We start from the raw sequence: 22,819 nt of genomic DNA, 5'->3' as shown, positions 1-22,819 counted from the left end.
ATTATTTTAAAATGAAATCATAAATGAGTATTTTAAAGTTTCTCCATAGATACAAAAGCTGTTTATGGTCCTCAGTAATATTGAAGAGAATCCTAAGAGTAAAACATTTGAGAACTGCTCTCGGCGATCTGTCATGCCTTCTCACCCACCCTTTCTGAGACATGGCCTTCCCTCCCCACATTCACTGCCCTAACTTCTGTCCCATCTGAACCAAACTGCACGAAGGCCCCCAGAATGTCTCCATCTTCAAAATTAGCTTATAGAAACATGGGAAAAGTAAAGAAACATAGAGATCACTTACATGCCAAGCACGCTATCATGCACCTAATATATGGCATGTACTTAACCCTCACAACAGCCCTAACAGATGACAGTAATAATGATATGTCTCAATAACGGGGCAGCAGGACACAGGGGGAGCCACCATTATTTCAAGGGTCAGCAAAATCACAAGCTCACTAAGAATGATCTGTAGACCAAGTACACAAAAATACCATCTTACAAATACCACACTATCAACTTTCAAATACATGTAGGCATTGCATACTTTAATGAAACTTCATTGTAAAGCATTCTCAAACTCATAAAAGCTTCTGGGCGTTAAGGTGTTTTTTTTGTGTGTGTGTGTGTGTGTTTTTAATTTCAATCAGTGAATCATGACACACATGCAGGAGATAAAAATTGTTGAAAATGAACAGGAAAACAAAGAGGTCCTCATCTTTGAAAAATATTGACAATAACCTCACTGGAGCTTTGTAATCACACTGAATGTGCAGCAAATTCAGTACCTTCAGGACAATGCTGAACTAGTTAGAGCAGTGTCCTTATCACTAAAGGCCTACTTTTTGCCGTCAAAATATTTAAAACTCTAGACAAGGAATGTAATACACAGATAGTAAAGCCAACACCCCAGTACAGTATAGCACAGCATTGGATGAGGGGGGGTAAATAACAAAAATTCGACCAAATAAATTTTAAAAATCTAAATGGCTTTACCAATTGATAAATGAATCTGGCAGCATCCCATCTAGCAAGCAGGGGGAGCTCCAAAGGGCTAGAGAAAAGGAAAGGTTTTTAAAGGTAGAGAGGGAGTGGGGGAAAAAATTATTAGCAAAGCATCCATGGTTTTAGGCAAGTCTCCCTCAAGGGGAAATGAAGGGGTGTCTGTCAGTAAAGTTCCTAGTGCTGACCAGGAAATTCCCATGCTGACTGGTTAAAGGTTACATTCCTGGGGAGTTCAATCTACAGTTAGGTTAGGTATTAAGGCTGGCTTTACGGCCATGGGGCCTTAACTTAAGTAATGCCATGCGGGGCCTCTGGTTTTCTTTTTCACTAGAGTAATGGGCAAAAAAAAAAAAAAATTCTAGCCAAGAGGATCTTGGATGGACTAAGACTGGACCTGCATCTTTAAAGATAGAATTTAAATGGGCTGAGAGGAATGTAACTGGCCTTCCAAGTCAAGGGAACAGAATGGACAAAGACAGATGTGGAGAGTCCATGTGTTCAAGGGCAAGATGCTCAACTCAATAGAGAACTCATATAAGGAAGCAGTGGGAAAGGTGGTTTGGGCAAACTGGGAGAGGAACCAGAGAGTCTTATTAGGAAGCAAGTTACAGTTCAGGACAGATATTGTTCAAGTCAGAGTGGGGAAACAGAAGGCAAAAAGAATGAGCACGAGGGAGACACTGAAAGGCCACAGTTTGGGGACTAATTTAATGAGAGCAGGCAATGGAGAGAAGGGAGAGAAAGGACTTGAAATTTCAAGTCCGAAGACTACCACATGGTCCAATTAGGGAGGAAACATTTAGCCAGAAGCACATATGCTTACTCAACATCCTTCTATGTTTGGTCCTGGTCCACCAAGGGGTCTGAGGCCTACTTTTAGTGACATGGAAGTATTCTGTCTTAGTCTGAAAAGGTAATGAGAATAGTATCCTGAACTCACTACTGATCAATTCATCAGCTATTTGGGAGATGCCTGCTCATCCCCAGGCCACGACAGTAAGAGGAATTGATTTTAAAGGCTGTAGCTGCACACTCATTACCCAGGCCCACGTCCAGGCTTGCTGCTGCCTTCACTAAGGAATTCTGCTGGATTCTCCCTCAACTTCTGGACCATCAAGACCCTTGGACTTGGCTTTTTTTTTTTTTTTGAGGATGATACCTGAGATTGGGGGCCTTGGTTTTTGTACTGACATCTTGGCTTTCTGGCCAATGACTCAATTGTACTTGGCTTTACTCTACAGCTATGCATAAGGGGCAGCTGCCTCAACTGCCTCTGCTGCTTTTCCAGACCCTGCCAAACCTTACATTTCCCCCATCGATTGAAGAGCAGGATCGGCTGGGGTTTTCACACAGCAATAGGTCCAGTTCTGAAAAGTGTCTGGCAAGAGTTAAAAGGAAAAGGATCATAGAAATGACAAGGAGAATGACAAGGAACAAGCCCAGGATGAACCTTTTCAGTCTGGAGAAGGGGAAGGAAGGTGGCATGATGAAGAGATAATCGCCTTCAGGTACAGAAAGGGCTCTGCTGGAGAGAGGAAGCCTGGCTGTCCTCCCATCTGGCCAAGGACAGACCAAGGTCTTAGTTACAGCATGAGGGATTTACAGAAGGTAAAAGAATTTCTCAGACAAACGCAGAAATGGGTTTCAGAGGGGTTTTGTGTAATCGCCTTCACAGGAGATGGCTAAGAACAACAGCATAGCTCCTCTGGCAGCTGGAAGGTAGACAAGCAGAAGGTGAACTTGGGCCTTTTCTTGTTGTCCCTTTCATAACCCGCCCCCCTTCTTTTACTGTCAGAATAGAAATTTCCACACTCCATTCAGGGCCCCATGGAAAAGCTCTGAAACTTTCTCAAGAGCAAAGGCTCTTGGCCAATTCCTGATGTTTTTAGAATAAAATCAGCTAGTAAAGCTGTCGCCCCAGTGGTCACCAGAGCACCACAGTGGTGCTAATTCCAAGAGCGATAGAGGCAATTTCTGACTAAACGATATCCTAGGCACAGTAAAAATTGTTTCTTTAACTGAAGGACTGCATGGCTGGGTTTTAATTAGAATGGATTAATACAGTGTTCCCATGTATAAAAACCAAAATTGAAAGGAGGGAAGTGCAATGAGGTAATTAAAGTAAGGAAAATAGCATCCAGATCCTACCCCACCCAAACATCACCATTAAAAAGAGAGGTAAAATTAAATTCAGATTTATGTTACTCTTTCTATACCTAGGTAATCTCTGCATCTAAAATCTCAAGGGTATCACCTACTTGTATAAGTTGTTAGTGTGTGTGTATATGTGCGTATGTATGTGTATTTATATATGTGTGTATATTTATTCATACCTTTTTTGCTCCTAATCATACTAACACATGCGTGGATTGTTTTTACAATAGTACATGACAGTGTACGTAGATACCCCAAGTTTTCTATTTCCAGAACAGCATTATCAGAGGGCTTCTCAGGAAAATTACCTTTTCCCCCCTGAAGTGACTCATTTGGCCAAACCAAGAAGTTTGCACACTAGTGCAGATGACTTCCAGGATCCTCCGCTGAAAACACACAAAATGTGTCTCTGAGAGTTCATTCCAAGAAGCAATGGGAAGTAGTTGATAAGCTTTCTCTTATTTATCACAGCAGTGTCCTCTGACTTATGAAACTGTAGAGAGGGATTAAGGGGGAAAAGAAAGACAGGAAGAAGGCTAAATGTGTTTCACAATTTATCAAATTAAAGTTTCTACCATATTTTCTTACTAAAAAAATAAAGCGCCATGGCCACATGTAGATTCCAAACCCATCTATTACCAAATCCAGTCAGAAGAATTCTGTCTCCTCAATAGCTCTCGTACCTGCCCCCACCTCTCCATCCCGTGCCACCAGTGTGTCCTATCCCCTATGGGTTACTACAGTGGTCTCTTAACTGGTGCCCCAGGTTTCAGTCCTCTCCCTCTCCAAGTGTTCTCCACACCATCACCAGCTTACTCTTCATTAAACAGAAATTCGGGGTGCCTGGGTGGTTCAGTCGGTTGAGCGTCCGACTTCAGCTCAGGTCATGATCTCACAGTTCGTGAGTTTGAGCCCCGCGTCGGGCTCTGTGAAGACAGCTCGGAGCCTGGAGCCTGCTTCGGATCCTGTGTCTCCCTCTCTCTCTCTCTCTCTCTCTCTCTGCCCCTCCCCAGCTTGCACTCTGTCTCTCCCTCTCTCAAGGATAAATAAACATTAAAAAAAAAATTTTTAAACAAAAACAAAACAGAAATCCAACTGTGTCACTGGTCTGATTTAAATTGTTAAGTGGCTTTGAAATGCCTATCAGATCAAGTCCCAACTCAGCAGCATAACCCTCCAAGGCCCTTCTCGATTTGGCCTCTGCCAAGCTATTTTGTTTATCACGAACCCTTCCTTGGCCACTCTTCAAGCTCCAGCTCTAGCAAGCCATTTCCAACCCCTCCCAATGGGTTCTATTCTTCCGCACATCTTCATGCTTTCCAGCAGCCTGGCCTTTCTGCCTGGAACTCTCTGTTCTTTGCTTGCTATCTCCAATGGATGCTACAAAAAAATCAAGTACAGTTTTATCTCTTGCAAGGATTCCCAGAAAGACCCCATACTTGGTCTAGTGGCTTACCTGTGTTCCTATAGCAAATGCACAGTTACCCAAGAATAACAACAAAGCAAGAGCTCAAAAACCGGGCAAAGATTTTTGAAGGAGTTTGATATTTTTATCCTCAAAAAACATAAAAGTAGTTATCGTGGGGAAAAACTCAGAACTTGTGTGGACTTTCCTGTATTTTATTTATGTTTTTAAATTTTATAGTGAAATATTTACATATAAAAGTACACAAATCATTAACATAGATAGCATCCAGATAAAGAAACCGAATATTACCAGTACCTCAAAAGCCTCCCTTCTGGGAACTTCTAGTCACCAACCCTCAAAGGGCAACCATTCCCTTGACTTCTAATAGCACAGACTAGTTTTACATACTTCTATGTTTCATATAAATGGAATCATGAAGTTAGCTTTCTTTTGTGTTTGGCTTCTTTTGTTCAATATTATGTTTCTGATAAATACTTGATAAATACTTGTTGTTTGTTCATTCTTGTTATTGGACACTAATATTTTTTTAACAGTTGAAAAATAACTTTATGTTCAAAAGAAAGTCAGTGTTTTGTCCATATTATCAATTTAGACTAACGGGTCATTTCAGTATTTTTTTTTTATTTAACTTTTTTATTTTTTAAAATTTACATCCACATTAGTATATAGTGAAACAATGATTTCAGTAGATTCCTTAATGCCCCTTACCCATTTAGCCCATCCCCCTTCCCACAACCCCTCCAGCAACCCTCAGTTTGTTCTTCATATTTATGAGTCTCTTTTGTTTTGTCCCCCTCGATGTTTTTATTTTTGTTTCCCTTCCCTTATGTTCATCTGTTTTGTCTCTTAAAGTCCTCATATGAGTGAAGTCATATGATTTTTGTCTTTCTCTCACTAATTTCACTTAGCATAAGACCCTCCAGTTCCATCCACGTAGTTGCAAATGGCAAGATTTCATTCTTTTTGATTGCTGAGTAACACTCCACTGTGTGTGTGTGTGTGTGTGTGTGTGTGTGTGTGTGTGTGTGTGTGTGTGTGAGACATCTTCTTTATCCTTTCATCCATCGATGGACATTTGGGCTCTTTCCATACTTTGGCTATTGTTGATAATGCTGCTATAAACATGGGGGTGCATGGTTAGTAGACACTAATATTCGATTATTTACTTGCTATACTGTTGATGGGCATCTGGATAGCTTCCAGTTTGGGATTATTACAAATACTTCTATGAACATTCTTCTACATGCCTTTTGGTGAACATATGTGTGCATTTCTATTGCATATACATTAGGTTGAGCAGTATGAAATTGCCAATATTTGACCATTTTCCACCTACTAAGATGGCAACTTAATACGTAGAGGTGGAGTGGCTGAGTCACAGGATATATGTCTATTTAGCTTTAGAAGATATTGCCTGATAGTTTCCCAAAGTGGCCATGTCAATTTATAATCACACCAGCAGTATATGAGAGTTCTGCCTGTCTAAATCCTTGTTATTTTAGCCATCCTACAGAGAGGACCATGTAAATGAATCACAATGTGGTTTTAATTTGCATTTCCTTAATGACTAGTGAAGTTAAGCACCTTTTCATATATCTGTTAGCAATTTGGATATCCTCCTTCATGAACAAGTTCACATCATCCACACAATTTCCTATTGAGTTGTCTGCCTTACTCATTTCTTATTATTATTTTGATTTCACAGCTGAGGGCATTATAATTATTTCACTGCTTAGCTCTATAAATAGTTTTATCCCATCCTGTTCCCAAAGAACTCTGCATTCACCTCTATTCTATGATATACTACACTGTTGAAATTGTTATTTACCTATCTACTTTTCCTTGTGAATTAAGTAATTTTTTAAATTGTTAAATAATTGGGAGCTAAAACTCTTATTCATCATTTTATTCCCAGCTCTAGAATAGTATCTAGCAATTGGTTCAATAAATATTTATTCAGTTAACTAATATGCATTTAACATTGTATTCTTCCTAAATTTGTGTTAACTTTTTTTATATTCCTTTGTATAAAGTTCATCCTAGCAAGGCAAACTGTATGAGGTAGAATATTCTGCCTGTCTCCACTACTACTTAAATAAACAACTACAAATAATAAGCAATAAAAACCTCATATAATTGAAAAGAAAAAATCAAGATCTTAATAGCTTAATGGGCAAAGGGTATTGGGTAATTGACATGTGGGTAATTTACATCAAGGGAAGTAAAAACCAAGAAGCTAATTAGTAAAATTAACCATTCACACTTTTATAAATTTGATAGATGTAAAATATTAGTATAGTTGAAATTAATAATACCTAGAGCTGATCACATTTTACTAAATGGGGCACCTTCTTATATTATTCTTCTTTATGCTTGATAATAATTATAGTTGTTGGCTTACCCATCTACCTCCTCCAATATACCAGAATTTTCTTATGGGCAGGACCCATTTCTGATCCAGTTCTGTTGTAAAATGGTGTATGTACCTTCATACACACAACCTTGTTAGCAAGCAATTTGATCAAGCAAATTCACTCTTAAGTATTAATTCTAAGGAAAAATCAAGAGGAAAGAAAAAAACTACACTTTATCCCTATATTATTTACAATAGTTAAAAATGAAATCAATAATACATTTCTAACAATAAAGAAATGACTGAATAAAATATGCCACAGGAACTCTAAATATTATGCTGCCATTAAAATGGAAGATTATAAAGCACCATGGATGTATGCCAATACTATTCAATGAAAAATCACACATAATCATTATGCTCTGACTAGAATTATACCATATAATTATGCATGGATCCAGGGAGCAACATGGAAAAAGACCCATAAAAAGAAATCATTGGAAATTTTAAGGTACCAAAATTATGAAGGAGGTTTTTTTTTGCTTAAATTTTGTTATTAATGGTGCGGTCACTGCTTCCCCAGCAACTCTCCTGGACATGGCCGCCACGCTGCCTCCCGGATGACTGTAACAGCCTCCTAACGGTCTTCCTGCTTCTTCCCTTGTTCATGGACAGTCCATTCTCAACACAGCCAGAAGCACCCTGGAAGTTACGAGTCAGATCTTGTCACTTTTCTGCTTAAAAGCCTCCATTGGCTTCCCATCTTGCACAGAGTGAAAACAAGACTTCCTACAATGGCCCACATGATCATCACCAATCTGAACACCAGTTTTTATTCTGGCATCATCCTGTTCTACACTTTTCCTCTCCTCCCTCTGCTCCAGCCACACTAAACCTCTTTCTTCTTCCTCAACATCTAAGGGACGTTCCTGCCTGCATAGCGGTAAGTTTTATTTTATGCAGAAGCTAATCCTACTTTCTCATATTTATTTTAATAAAACAAGCAACATGAACATTGAGTATTTTCTATTTCTCCTAAAAACGTATAAATTAGTCTCCAGAGAATTCATTTGAGACGAAAGGAATGTATCTCTATCCACCTTCCGAAGTTGCCTAGGAATGTGTCTAGGAGAAAGCTAGAGTGCGCTTGTCACAAATGCTCCAGAGAAAATTTTTACTTGTCAATAAGAGCAAGAAAGAAAGAAAAGAAAAGGAGGGGGCAGGGGTGGAGAGGGGGAGGGGGGAAAAGGAAGGGAAGGAAACTGGCAAGTACAGTTAGATCCAGGGTGGTGTAAGCTCGGTGAGGTGATGGAAGGTAAGGTGAGGGGCCCTAATTGTGGTAAGGTCACATGAAAGACATTTCAGGCAAAGCAGTAAAGGCCCTGAAACTGAGAAGGTAGGAGAAAGCTTAGAAAAGTTGAGAAATGGAAAGAAGACCAGTGTAACTAGGGATAAAGCAACAGAGACAATGGAGAAATGGAGAGCTAAGTCATGCAGGGCCTTTAGGTCAGCACGAGTTGTTTGCATTCTATTGTAAATGCTATGCAGAGATCAATGAAGGGTTTTAAAACATAGGAATGACAATGCTGTTATGATAGTATTGTTTGTGAAGTTTGTGGTTAATGTCACCAAAGCCCTGAATTAATCACAATGCAATATGACAGCAAGGACTGTGCCTCATGTGTGGTTGGTAATACTCAAATGATAGTCAGTTTGTCTTTCTTATTCTACAGCAAATATTATTTTGTATGTACCACCAATGCACCTGGGTGACAGAGCACCTTCATTATAGCTAGTACTTGTAGAGTAGTTTTAATATGCTCAATGCTTTAAAGTGATTTTGATTGAATGCTTACAATAAAAGCGAGGCACTCAGCTTTCGGTTCCTAAAGAAACATTTATGCTTAACAAGGCTCTTGATTGATTTCTTCCCAACAAGCTATGTGCATTAACTCCAACTGGTCTGCACTGAGCCTGTATGTGTGTGCAAATGAAGAGTTGAAATGTGAATCTCCAGGGACTGAGCTTGGCCCTCATTGATAAGTAAAAATTTCCTGTGGAGCATTTGTGACCATGTACTAGATGTACTCCTAGACGTACTCCTAGGCAACTTTGGAAGGTGGACAGAGATACATTCCTTTCGTCTCAAATGAATTCTCCATAGACTTAGTCATACGTCTTTTAGGAGAAATGGAAAATATCCAATGTTCATGATGCTTGTTTTATTAAAATAACTATGAGAAAATAGGATTGGCTTCCACATAAAACAAAACCTCCCAATATTTAGCAGTTCAAAGGAAGCTTTAGACTCTTTAGTTATCAATATTGCTGGGTAAAGGCAATAATTCAGCATAGAACTCCATATATAGCAACATTTCTTCCAAAATAAATTTTTGTTGTATTTTCCTATTAGAAAACAAAATGTAGACTTCCAGTCACTCGGGTATCGATCTACCCTTCCTCTGACAAAAAGGACACTAAAAATATAAAAAAGGTATAAGCCCACATGGGCAAAAAAAAAAAATAGACCCTCTACTAAAAGCAACCTAAGGAAGCCTATTGAATACCACAGGCCTCAAGCCTTGGAAACTCCAAATAACAGCAAATGTCAGTATCCATGATAGTGTTAAAAACAGGGTGAAAGTCTGTAGCTGAAGTCACACGCCCTCAAATACCCACAGGCAGGGTCACAAAGGTTTTGTTCTCTGGAAATAGCGACCAGTGGACATTCTGGTTTTGGAAGACTGAACAGACAGGGCCCAGGCAGTCACAGGACTGAACACAGGTAAATTTAGGGGAAGTCTACCAACTGAAATGAGGGGATATCTCAGCCCAGAAATCCAGGGCTTCAGGTCATCAAAGCTAGATGTCTGCCTAAGGGAGTACTTGGGGATAAAATTGGATTCAAATCTGGCCTTGCTGCTTGCTAGCTGAATACAATCATGGCTAAGTCATTAACTTCTCAGTTCCCTTACCTATAAAATGGGGATAGTAGGTATTGGAATGATTGCAATGATTAGTAAATAAAAATAAATAGGGGTGTCTGCGTGGCTCAGTCGGTTAAGTGTCCGACTCTTGGTTTCACCTCAGGGCACAATCTCACAGTTTGTGGGTTTGAGCCCCAAAAGGGGCTCCATACTGACAGCTCGGAGCCTGCTTGGGATTCTTTCTCTCTCCCTCTCTTTTTGTCCCTCCCCCACTTGCCCTCGGTCTCTCTCAAAATAAGCAAAAAAAAAAAAATTTTAAAGACAATAAAGATAAATAAAGCATTTAGTGCATGCCTGGCACATGGTACATGCTCAGTGAATGGCAGCTAGCATTATCAGTGAAGAGCAGATTGTAGAGAGCTTTCTGGAGGACTCCAGATGGAACTACCATCAAGTACAAATACCCGTAAAGTGACTCCTTCCTTCATGTTATTTTCTAACAGATGACTCTGGAACATAATCTGCATTCTTCAGTATGTCACAAGTCAAAATCATGTTTGTGAACACTGTTCCATATGCCCCGGACAGCATCAGAGAATGCGCCTGGAAGTCAGACAAAATTGACTGCATTCCTGGCTCCTCTAATTGCTAATGTGGTCTTGGTGACTAATGCAAGTATTCCTCACCTGTGAAGTAGAAACAGTAACAAGTCTTCACAAGAGGGACGTGAGGATTGGCTGTGATGCACCTCAGACTCTACCAGAGTGCCTGGGAGAGGGTGAGTCTCAAGAAATAGAAGCCATTTTCATTACAATCGTCAAGAGGCCAAAAAAAAAAAAATCACTTATAAATGTCAGTTGAAAATCTGGTCAATTTTAGGGGCACCTGGGTGGCTCAGTCGGTTAAGCATCCAACTTCAGCTCAGGTCATGATCTCACGGTTCATGGGTTCGAGCCCCACATCAGGCTCCATGCTGACAGCTCGGAGCCTGGAACCTGTTTCGAATTCTGTGTCTCCCACTCTCTCTGCCCCTCCACCACTCACATTCTGTCTGTAAAAAATAAACAAACATTTTAAAAATCTGGTCAATTGTAAAATAAATTTGCTCTGGGCTTATTTTTCATTCATCAATGTCAAAGGGGTGGGAGGGCTGTGTGACAATAACCAAGCTACTGATACCACTGACTTCTAAATCAATTTGGAAATTGACAGCATATGCCTAAATGGTAAACTATACGTGTATTCTTGCATAGTACATTTGCAGACATTTCAGCCCAACTGCCAGCATAAATGATACTTAATATTTTAGGTAGCTTTTACATTGGGGATTTAAACTTAATCGTTTAGTTCTTCTTCCTCCATAAAATGGAGTCTCAAGCCAGAATTAATTCACACAGTACTTCTATGGCTTGTACCTGGACGCTCATCTTTGTTTCTTGGACTCTGAGCATCAATTTATCTTTCAAGTGGAGAAAACAAAAACAAGAATATGATGAGTAATTTCTTATCTCATAATGGAGAAGTTAAAAACAACTTTCATATCAATTCTCTAAAAATACTAAAAGATATAGCACAATATTTCATAGGATATTTTATTTACTGCCTCAATGAGATATATTTTAAAAGGTTAGAACATATTGTATATGTATGGCATAACCACAGAATCTTATATTCAGTTATCTGCCTAATTGAGGCAATTAACAAAACAAAATACACATTCAAATGAAACATGCATCTAAACCATTTAGAAATCATTAAAATTATAGATCAGGTTCTCTTTCACTGATCACAAATTATGGTAATGCTTTTGTGGTACTCATTTCCGAGCTCACTTTGGTGTGTTTATTAAAGCCCAGTATTGTCAGATCACAGGGAGTACCTCCTTTTCATTTGGCTATCTCCAATTCTAAAGGGGATTAAATTATCCAATTAAGCTGTTAATTAAAAGGACTCCTACAGAATAAACTGCAGGCTACCAATGGCATTTTAAAATTGTCATTGTGTTTGCTCCAAAGCACTTTCCCCAAATTCAGAAGACCTCAAAGTTACTGTCCCATATTTCACTTTAGAGGATGTGGCTGGGATTGACAGCTGATAGCCAAACCCACTTCCTCTCCTTTCTGGACGTGCAGCTAGACTATATGTCCCAGACTCCCCTGCAGTTAGGTTTGCCATATGACTGAGCTCTAGCCAATGGAATATGAGCAGAAGTGACACAGATAATTTCTGAACCAGACCAAACCTTCCAGTCAATATCTTCCATGGCCTCTTCTCCTCCACCAGCTTCTTGTAAGATCAACATGCATTCAATCATGGTGAAAATGGCTGAATCGCAACATGGAAGGAACCCAGGTCCCTAAATCACCAACTGGAAGAGAGAGGCTCAATGACCATCAACACCTATTCTGTATGAGACGAAAACAGGAAATCAACTTAAATTGGCTTAAGTTATTAAGATAATCTGTTTCAACAGCAAGTGTGATCTTAATTAGAAAAAGAACTGGGGGCACCTGGGTGGCTCAATCGGTTGAGGGTCCGACTTCGGCTCAGGTCATGATCTCGCAGTTCGTGGGTTTGAGCCCCGCATCAGGCTCTGTGCTGACTGCTTGCTCAGAGCCTGGAGCCTGCTTCAGATTCTGTGTCTCCTTCTCTCTCTGCCCCTCCCCCGCTCACGCTTTGTCTCACTCTGTTTCTCAAAAATAAATAAATGTAAAAAAAAATTTTTTTTTTAAGAAAAAGAACTGAACTTGAGGGACATGCAAATAACTTAAACCTAATTGGTAACATTTGCCTCCTTCAAGTTTTGATCAGGTCCACTTATATATCTAACGAATGAATCACACTCAATACTTGTTAGGGATCTTATAAAATCTATCATACAGACCATAGCACAAAAAATTCTAGACTCTTTGCCTCCATTCCCCTAAAGCCTCTCCTTCCTGTCCATGCTCCAGAGATAACTCATAAACTGTCACTTCTATGCATCTTTCCTTCCGCCACTACCCTATACACAAGAATTCTTATTTGGAGGGTCAGCTCAGAAACTAGTGTAAACTCTCTAAGAGGGGCACTAACAGGCCATGCTCAGCCACTTATTACCCACCAGCTCTGTATCCTGTCTGCTCTCTCCTGTACATAGTCCCTATGGCACACCTACTACAAACCAGTACTTTTCTTAGAACCTATCAGTGCCAGAAAGATGATTAAAATTATCAACAGGGGGCTCTATTTGCACTGCCAACATAACCTCAAATATGTGCCGATAGAGAAGTTAGTCTGAATTCTATGATATGCCTCTGGATTTGTCTGGACTCAGGCAAAGCAGACAGGCCTGCATTGTCCAAAGGTCGCCAGGAGCTATAAAATCCCAGGCATTGCCAGTTCTCTGGCGTGCACGGGGCGAAGAGGATCCAGTAGCATGAGGGTAGTTATCGTGGAGAGCTACAGCCACTTAGAAAAAAAAGCAGACTGAAGGTGACGTTAGGGTGCCCAGGAAAAGGGAGCTGCTGGGATTTGGGCAGAGAGAGCACTGACAGCATCCACCAGAGGAGAGTTGAGCAATTCCTTCTCTGTGCACCAAACCAGAACCTAATGTCCTTGAATATCACCACACTTGTCACAAAGCAGGGTGATTCTAACAGTGTACACACCTGTCTCCCATGTAAGACCAGACTGTTCAGCGAGGCTAGGGACAGCATATCATCTGCCTAAATACAGCTAGTTGTGTGATTTAAACAAAACCAGTGTTCACTTATGGTGTGCTGAGTGACAGGTGATAGCACATACAGACTCTGGTCTGATGGCAACTGTAATGTGCATCATCACTTTAGTAAGATCAGTCCTATCATGGTTGATCGTTCCCTCAGAAGCCTCTCCTTTCCTCAATGGAAATATTATTGCATAAGCAATAAACCACATCTGCTGGCTTATATTCAAAAAGAAAATACAACGACCACCTCGTAAATCTCTCAGTGTCTACAAAGTTACTTGCATTCAAATCCCACTTTCCTAGACCAAGAAACGTAGTCTACTAGAGCACTTTGCATACTTTTGGGGCAAATAGTATTGTCTAAAACACAACTGAGTATGTTAACAGATACAATAGATTATAAGTTTTTTTTAAAAAAAATAGAGGAAACAGAAAATCTTCAACTTTTTATTGTCCTTAAAATGATCGTTCACATTGTTTTACAAGTCAGAGAAGAAAATACAATGACCATTTAGATATAAAATGCATAATCCAAGAATACCTTCCTTCAAACCAGCGGGGGCACTGCCACGGGTGAGGAAAATGTTGCTGATGAAACAATCATGTATTCTTCATTAGCTTAATATGCAATTGAAACATTATGTTAGAAATATCAAGGAAGAAGCCCCATCAAATGCTAAGTGACTGCACAAATACTGAGAGAATAAATGTATTTAGAAATGAGGTCATCTAAGGGATGAAGGTTAATGCAGAGGTCAGCTGCCCAAAGAGCAAAGACTCTGCCTTTCCTGATCCTGGGATACTTGACAAGCAATTTCAAACCTCTCTCCACTTCCCTGGCACGAGCATAACCTGTGCAGCAAGCCGGCATTCCTTGTTGCTTCTTAGCGATGCTCCAGGGCTAAATAAGATAAAATTTATGTGCTATGCTTTCAGCTCCATTGAGGAAAGGCACTGAATAAACTTCAGGATAATTTACGAATCCGAGCTTGCATTAGTCATGTCCAAGTCTGTCTCATAAAAGGAAAAAATGGAAATAGGAGGCCAATGCTGTATGGTTGGTGAAAAGCTCAACAAACTTTAGGCAATGGTGATAAGCTCAAATACCACTTTATTTACACAAAATCCTCGACTAATCTGGGAGAATTTCCCAAAACTCCTTCCAACACACAGACAATAGTTCACTGGTAGAACATCTGGTATATGAATCAGGAAAGTCTGTTATGGCAGTCCTAGTATGTGATCCAATATCTAATTTCCTTTTAATTTACCATAATTATTTTTGTAAAACTTGATGGCTCGACTCCAATGGATATGCTTAGCAAGGATTGCCCAAATCCTGTCTTCTCTTCCTAATCACATTCTGAGGCCAACTTCTCCCTACTTTAATTTTTTTTACCTTTCTTTCCAGGTGGGTTTTCCCTTCTTCCCTCTAGGACTTAATCAGTGTCTGCTTCCTTTAGCAACCTGTATTGAAGAGAAGTAACAAGAGTATAATCGAAAATTTAAACTTGAGCATGTATGTGGAAATCCAATCCTACCAGAAAACTGTTGTAGCTTGTAGCGATGACTTGGTACTCCTGCTTTGGGTTTATCTTGTTTTAATAATGGCCCTCGTATCTACAACTTTCAGTATAACTGAGTTACAGCACATAAAGTTAATCAGGACAAAGTAGCCACATCATTTAGAAACTATAGGGCCCAAACCGATCACTAACTAGTCTTCCTCAACTGACAACTGACTGCATGATTCCCACTTCCAAAGTCATAATTCTAGTCACTTTCTCTGACCTGCAGAAATGTGTTTATTGGGAGTTTAAAAAGAGAAATCTAGAAGGAAAATGCTATTCATACCAGCATAACAAACCTCGGTGGCTTCTAAATGTCCAAGGAGAGGGATAAAACAAGGAGTATCTTGTATGTCTAAAGCAAATCAGAATGGCTCCTCCAGAGAAAACGCCTGTACAATTCCAGCACCCCTAACCTAACAGCACTTGTTTTTTAAAAATAAGTCACATTAAGGTCACATTAAGCCTTGGTTAAGAGGAGGAAAAGGTAGCTGCCCTTCCAAAGTTTATTCATTTAGAGAGGAGCAAATCAAGGGGAATATCACTGTCCTCTGACTAACAACACAGGTAATTGTTTTCCTCATGGTGGTGCCCCTGCATTTTTGTCCCTTTGGAAGTTCCCATGTTTACAAAAGGACATGGCACACACGTACATTTAAAAAAAAAAAAAGAAGAAGAAGGAAAACAAATCACAGGGATGCAAAATGGTCTCCTACGGTTAGTCTGAGTTTGTCGTTTTGCTTCTGAAATTTTTCCTATTGGCCTACTTAACGCCAAACCACATACACAATGAATAATGTAAGGGGAGGATGGCTATTTTAAGAAACTGGAAATGCCAGGTAACCACTGTAAGGCCATTAAGATTTTCCCCTACACACGCTAATAAGACATGGAGGGGTTCACCGGAAAGGATAAAGTTCTGAGGCTCAAAAACCCAGCACTGCTCTTCCTTACAGACTCTTTAGAAGACTTGAACAGAAAAAATTATCTTCCTTTGGACATGTGAGGAATTTTTAAATCAATCAATAGAGTTTAAAATGTCTCCAATCAAGAAATTTTTCAAAACGCTTTTTTCAAAGAGAGGTCATGTTAACTGAGCCAAAAGAGAAGTGGTATCTGGTCGCCTAAAGGGGGAATGGAAGCCATACATTCTTACTGGAGAATTAGAAAATCATTTTCTCAGTGCCTGCTCATTTCAGAAACAGAAGAATGCACATATATGAGGGTAACAAGATAAACAGGAATTGGACTGAAGAAGTGCCCAGCACACAGACATAATCACTGAGGTTTGGGCAGAATAGATCCAATTTTGGAGATTTCATCTCCTAGTGAGTAGGAGTTTTGACTTCTTCTGGGCCTTAAAAACACATCTGTTTTTCTTTTTTCTATTTGAGAAACTGAAACCCTTTCTCAAGTAGCCTTTTGGCCAGCTCTGTTCATGCCGAGTTGAACAGGGCAATCAGCTACGTCAGACAGAAGCTGTGAGGCATTTGCAACCCAACAGACCTCAAAGATGAAGGCAAAAATTTCATCAAAAATTGTAAAATGAAGCTCCAACATATTTCTAACCTAACTACCATAGAGTAAATAAATGCTATGAATGATAATACATAAAATCTAGTACTGCATTCTACAGAGCAGTAAGACCGACCAGGTATCCAGGAACATGTCCTCATCATGGAGGGGTACAAAATGCATAGACTGAATTTCTTTTCTGGATACATTCTACTTAGGCTCTCTGCAAACCTGTAGATTAAAATAGTGTGTACCACTTAGCTGTTTACACTAAAATGGACAAAAGCGACAATTCAGCAGATAATATTTTAACAAAAGTAGCCTAGGGATTTATTTTATTTTATTTTTTGGTTTGGTTTTCTAAAGAAACATACTTGGTTCACTTCTTCTATTCCCTTTTTTTAAGCCCTACAATTTGAATACTGTTCACATCCAAGCAGCACACAAATAATGAAGATGCATTAAAAATAGGAGTCCTCAGGGGAACAGAGGCCAAAAGCGGTGGCGATGAGTGTTCGGTGTGGCCCCTCCTGGCGCTACACGGCTCCCAGGATGGCCTACACCAGCGGCCTGGCTACCAGAGTCGGCAGGAGTCCACGCCTCTGTTCATCGTGGAATTGGATGGACAGTTAAAGGCTTTCTGGAACTCTTCAAAGTTGCTAATTGCACCATTGACCCTGGAAAAGATATGTCACACAGTCCATGTTATTCACTTCTTCCATATCAGTAGGTTCTGGGTACAACTGCAGCAGCCATACTGCTCTCAGGGATGTTGCATTCATCTCAGCTGTTTATGGGAGAGACAAATGAAGCCCCAAATGGAGAAGTAAAATTCCAAAGAAATTAACAGAGCTGAGGCTAGAACCATTACCTCCTTAATGCCAGGCACATGCTCTTACGAATCTTCCCAATACCCTCAAATTTCTATAAACTGTAGGGTTTGCAATTCCTATAAATTGTATATACATACAACTGTATAGCCCTATAAATTTATAGACTCCTAGAAATTTAAGGATGTACCAGAAATACTTAGATTTTCTATTTTTTCCCACTTTTTATGGAAGGTATAACTAATACAAAGTAAAATGTAAAGCTTATCAATTTTGTTCACGTATATATACCCATGTTACTACCACCCAGAGTATTTCCAGCACCTAGAAGGCTCCACTGTGTGCCCTACAAGTAGAACCTCCAAGGAAAACTACTAGTCTGACCTCTGTCACCACAGATTTGTTTTGCTTGTTTTTGAACTTCATATGAATGGAATCACACAATATGCACTCTTTTGTTCCTGACTTCTTTCACTCAATATTATGTCTGCAAGATTCATCCATGCTCTTACTATCTATAAACTATCTTTAAAGACTTCATTCAATCTACAAAAATGCTTTCCTTAATTCCTATTATGTTTGAAGGTTCATATTTACCTAGAATCTGGTCGAGGTAACAAACCAATGAACGGTGTCTAACTGTTAGTGATGAGTAATGTCTTACTGAAGTTAGTTCCAAAATCTGGTGTTCTTGCAAGTTCTCTGACTGCAGTAAAGACTGTGGATTCCTACTCAGCACTTTCATTTTAACTGCCTTACGGCAGAGGTATTTCCATCGTGTGATTTCTGCTGTACTCAAAATCTATAGTTACCTCAGACATCACTAACAAGCCAGCAAAAACTGCCCCCTCATCTATTTCTTACTCAACTGCATGTTCAAAGGGTTGACTAGAGACTCAGCTTTCTCAGTTATTAACTATTTCTTCCCTAATGACTTTGTTACCTATGGGCATTTGAATGAATATATTGGCCTGTATCCAAACTTCTTGTTTTAGCTGGGATGTATGGGTAGGAATGCATATTTCATAGTGTGATTCACCCTGGGCAAATGTTAAAAAGAGAATTTAGCTGATAATTAGTAAGTATACTCTGCAAATTATCAGCTAAAATCCAATGTTACCAGCAACTAGTTACTAAAAGGAAATTAGTTTCTACAATCTTATCTGTTAAGTAATTAATCTACTGTGTGGCTTCCTTTGTACCATTCGCCAGTGGGAGAATATTTTAGTCCATTACAGAGTGTCAGCATTTTTGACAGTTTAGCCCAGTGGGGGAGAATTTCTAATACAGTGATTAGATTTTTATGCTACTGGGTAATTTATAGTCAATTCCTGAAACATTTCTAAAGCAAACTTTTAGGAATAAGATTTTCAAATACAGGAGAAATTTTAGGCAATTTTCCTGCACTGTGCTGATGGAGTCACTTAAACATCAAGCAAAGATATCCAGATATATAACGTGTTCTAGGCAAAGACTCAATAAAAATTATTATGGTTTCTTGGGTTTCCCATTATAATTCTCTGACCCCAACTACAGAAAAGCTCCCTCAAACTGTGCAAGAAACTTAGCACAGGGTAAGTATACTAACTTTAATTTTATTTTTTCTTATTATTTTTTGTACATTCTGACAAATAAGATTGTAATTCATAATCCTCTTCCCTTCACGTGAAGTAATTGTTTTCAAAAAATGATTCAAACTAAAAGCCAAAATGTAGAGCTTTGACTTTAGATATGAATTCTAATAGCTAAATATCACCATACATCCTCTTTTGTGTTCAGAGCTATTCAGAAAGTGGGCATTCATTCATGTCTGCCGGTTGACTGCATGAAAGAACAAGAGGCATTAAATAGGATATCCTAGGACACAAAATAAACCAGAGCTCTACGTGTTTTAAGGCACATAAACTCTCATCCTTGCCTAAGGAGAAAGACATTTTCTGGCCCAGACAAAAAAAAGTAGGGGGCTGGATAAGTCAAATATTCCAGTTTACTGAGCACCCATGGTGCTTTTGGCACCCGTGGATTGGTACCTTTCAAAACCTGGAAGGTAACAAATGGGAATTAATACTAAAGCTATGAATTGGATTCTAAATTATCTTTGGAGTCTTGTACTATCTCACAGATCTCGATACAGCACTAGACTAGAGGTATGAGTAAATGCCTACTACAGAAATTTTTTTTGAAAGTATTCTGACTAAACTAGCTTCCTATTAATGAAAGAAAAGATGCTCAGTTCTGTTTGGCCAGATATTCCTGTCTGCAAAATGGAGATATCGCTGTTCACAATAAGGGCTTTTGTTCAGATCTCCTATGTGGTACAGCACTGGGATGGCTGAGTTGGGGAGGAGGTGGGAGACGCACAGTTAAAAATTAGGACCATTGATTTGCCCATTTACCTAAACTGAGGGGGACTGTGAGCACCAATTTGGACTTGTTCTCGGGCAGCTTCTGGTCTATAGGAATTGCACCTCACCTAAAAGAGAAGAGAATCCCAGTAATTATGTTTCCATTCCAATTACACATTGCCTACTGCCTTAACTGCTCCAAATTATACTGAAAAGTAATTTTAGACTCAGTGGATGACAAACAGTTTTAGGAGATCAGATAAAACCTTCATCAGGAGTAACATCCATTATTCTAATCCCCAGAGTAGAAGGTTTGATTGTTGCGCATAACTCCACAACTTGAGTAAATTAGGAGGGTTTCTAGACAAATCTCTTTACTGTTTATTTATCTTTTTTTTTTTGAGAGAGAGAGAGAGAGAGAGAGAGAGAGAGAGAGCGCACAAGCAGGAGTGGGACAGAGAGAGGGGGGACAGAGGATCCGAAGAAATCCGAAATTTCTTAAATCAAGAGAATAGTGTATAAGCCTAGAAATCAACCAATGTATTAACTCAAATAATATAATGCTTGGAATAGCCCTTATCAAATTCCACCATACTCATTCAAACAGGAAAAAAAAAAATCAATCAATCATCCCTTATTGAGTATGGTCATGAGAAGTTAGTATTTTGCACCCTAAGTGCGTTGCTTGCCTTACCCCTAGTCAGGGCCTCAGATAGGAGGAGATTTCTCCATGAACTTTGAAGTTAGGCAAAGCTAATGTGACTTGCTCTGACCAACCACATGCAAGCAGAGGTGACAGATGTCACATCCTTGTAGAAGCTTTAAAAACCCAGCACAAGTTTTTAAGAGTCTTAAGAATAATTTAAGATGCTTCATTAAGATCCAGTGGACATTTCCTCATCTCTCTTTCCTACTCCGATGCTGAACATGTGAGCGTGTGTTGAGATAAAGATTCCAAAACCCTGGTCCTTGAGTAATTACTACGAGCAGAGTCCCACTTTGAACCCCCACTTTCACGTGGGACGTGGAGCAGGAACACAAAAGAAAGTGTCTTTGTACTGTTTGTTCCTGCACCATAACCTACTTAATCCTGACTTGAAGTTTGTCTGGAAACATGATATAGTCTTGAAGTATGAAAAGAACTAGGAGACATGAAATGATGCGGGGAATTCTAAGTGCAGGAGAAAATGGAAGCAAAGACATATTTGAGGGAAAAGAAAAAGCGAGACATTGAGCAGGGATAATGTATGGTGGATAACGGGCAGCAGTGGGAGGCCAGCAGGGAGAGAGGATGGTGCCGGATTTCTGAAGTCTTGAGCAACAGGCCAAGGGTTTAAACTGTATTTAAACACTGTTTGTGAGCAGGAAAATGACAAAATCATATCTGTAAAAGAATTATCTGGTAGGGGTGCATAGCAGGAGGAGGAAATTAGAGACTAGTTCCAAGAGTATTTATGGGCCTCAGGAAGGTTCCCAATGAGTGGCCACTAAGTAAGTAGAAACAGGAATGAAGAAAAGTAGAAAGATAAGGAGAATGTCTAAGAAAAGAATTAACAGGTCACAGAAAGTACAAGGATACAGGAAGCAGGAAAGGTGATATGATGCTATTGCTTTTGATGAAGATAAACCATCTGAACATGACTGTGAAGATGCTTTTGTAATGTGATTCCTTAATTTCCTCAGAAGTTAGTTGAGATGAAGTTGTTTCTGGCATTCTCTATTACCTCATTTTTTCTTGTTCTGTTTCTTTTTATATTCTTACATTATTATACAGCATTGTTATAGTATTGTCTTTGCTTCATAAATCATTTAAGAGGCTTCTGAAAACACATTACGGTTGTTACTGTTTTCCAAGTATCTTCTCAGGAGGGAAAATAACTTTACTCCCTATAAGCAGACTTATTCCAATGTGCAAAGGCTGAAAATCTCCTCCTTCTGTCAGTAGGAATACCTCCAAGATAGTAACATAAAGTAGCTTTCCATTTTTCCCTAAATCTCTTTCGTTTAAAATAAATCAGATATGCTTTGGAATTTTATTTGAAGACATTTCAAAATTATGAAGATAATATTGCTACCAGTTGGTTTACCTTACATCCAAAAAGATATTGTGGACTAGGATGTAACTAAGATGGACTTTAAGTAAGTAAGAACCAATGGACACTGTACTGTGTCCTCGAGATCAAAGGTCAGCAAACTTTTTTCTGTAAAAGGGCAGACATTAAATGGTTTAGGCCTTGCAGACCATAAGGTCTCTGCTTCAACTACTCAGTTCGGCCACAGTAGCATAAAACCAGCCACCCACAACACATAAAGGAAAGAGCATGGCTCTTTTCTAATAAAACAGTTTTTATAAAAATGGACAGCAGGCCATAATTGGCCCATGGGTCAAAGTTTGCCAACCCCTGCTCTAGAAATTTCTAACTACACTGTGTATGCTTATTTGAGATATCTGACCCAGCACTGACCCCAAAAAAGTCTCTTTAATGGAACTGCTACTTAGTCTTACCTTTTATAAACAATTCATCTAAAAATGTCAAGCATCTTCAACATACCCAGCATCTTTGTTGGGTGCTATGGAGATACATAAGAAATATAAGGATCCAGGGGTCCCTGGGTGGCTCAGTCGCTTAAGTGTCTGACTTTAGCTCAGGTCATGATCTCCAGTTCGTGGGTTCAAGCCCTGCGTCAGGCTCTGTGCTAACAGCCTGGAGCCTGCTTTGGATTCTGTGTCTCCCTCTCTGCCCCTGCCCCACTCATGCTCTGTCTCTCTCTCAAAAAAAGGTTTTTTTCAAGGAAATATAAGGATCCAGAAGATTAGCTATGGATATAAAACTAAAAGTCTTCAACAGTTTGAGAACAATTAAGGACTCAACTGCATAGTAATGAAGGGAATGTAATGTAAAGGAGTTGGAGATTCAAAAAAGAGAGAGAGAGAGTACTGGAGTCCTAGGGAAGTCTGTGGAAAATTTGGAGGAGGTGGAACT

The 22,819-nt window shown here is 39.4% G+C and overlaps 1 protein-coding gene across 3 annotated transcripts in view; it reads right to left on the bottom strand.

Moving 5' to 3' along the window:
• Window positions 1-14,008: 14,008 nt before the first annotated feature.
• Window positions 14,009-22,819, bottom strand: part of PHEX (phosphate regulating endopeptidase X-linked) — a 237,425-nt gene continuing 228,614 nt past the window's right edge. For all 3 annotated transcript variants that reach the window (XM_058714607.1, XM_058714609.1, XM_058714608.1), the window contains 2 exons: window positions 19,887-19,963; window positions 14,009-17,337 (listed from right to left, as the gene is read on the bottom strand). In XM_058714607.1, the coding sequence (XP_058570590.1) occupies window positions 17,235-17,337; window positions 19,887-19,963 (180 nt within the window). In that variant the 3' untranslated portion in view covers window positions 14,009-17,234. The remainder of the gene's footprint in view (window positions 17,338-19,886; window positions 19,964-22,819) is intronic.

This window comes from Neofelis nebulosa, chromosome X (assembly GCF_028018385.1).
Source record: "Neofelis nebulosa isolate mNeoNeb1 chromosome X, mNeoNeb1.pri, whole genome shotgun sequence".
In the NCBI taxonomy this organism is placed as follows: domain Eukaryota; kingdom Metazoa; phylum Chordata; class Mammalia; order Carnivora; family Felidae; genus Neofelis; species Neofelis nebulosa.
The sequence above is the reverse complement of the archived record's forward strand: the minus strand, read 5'-3'. Positions and strand labels throughout refer to the sequence as shown.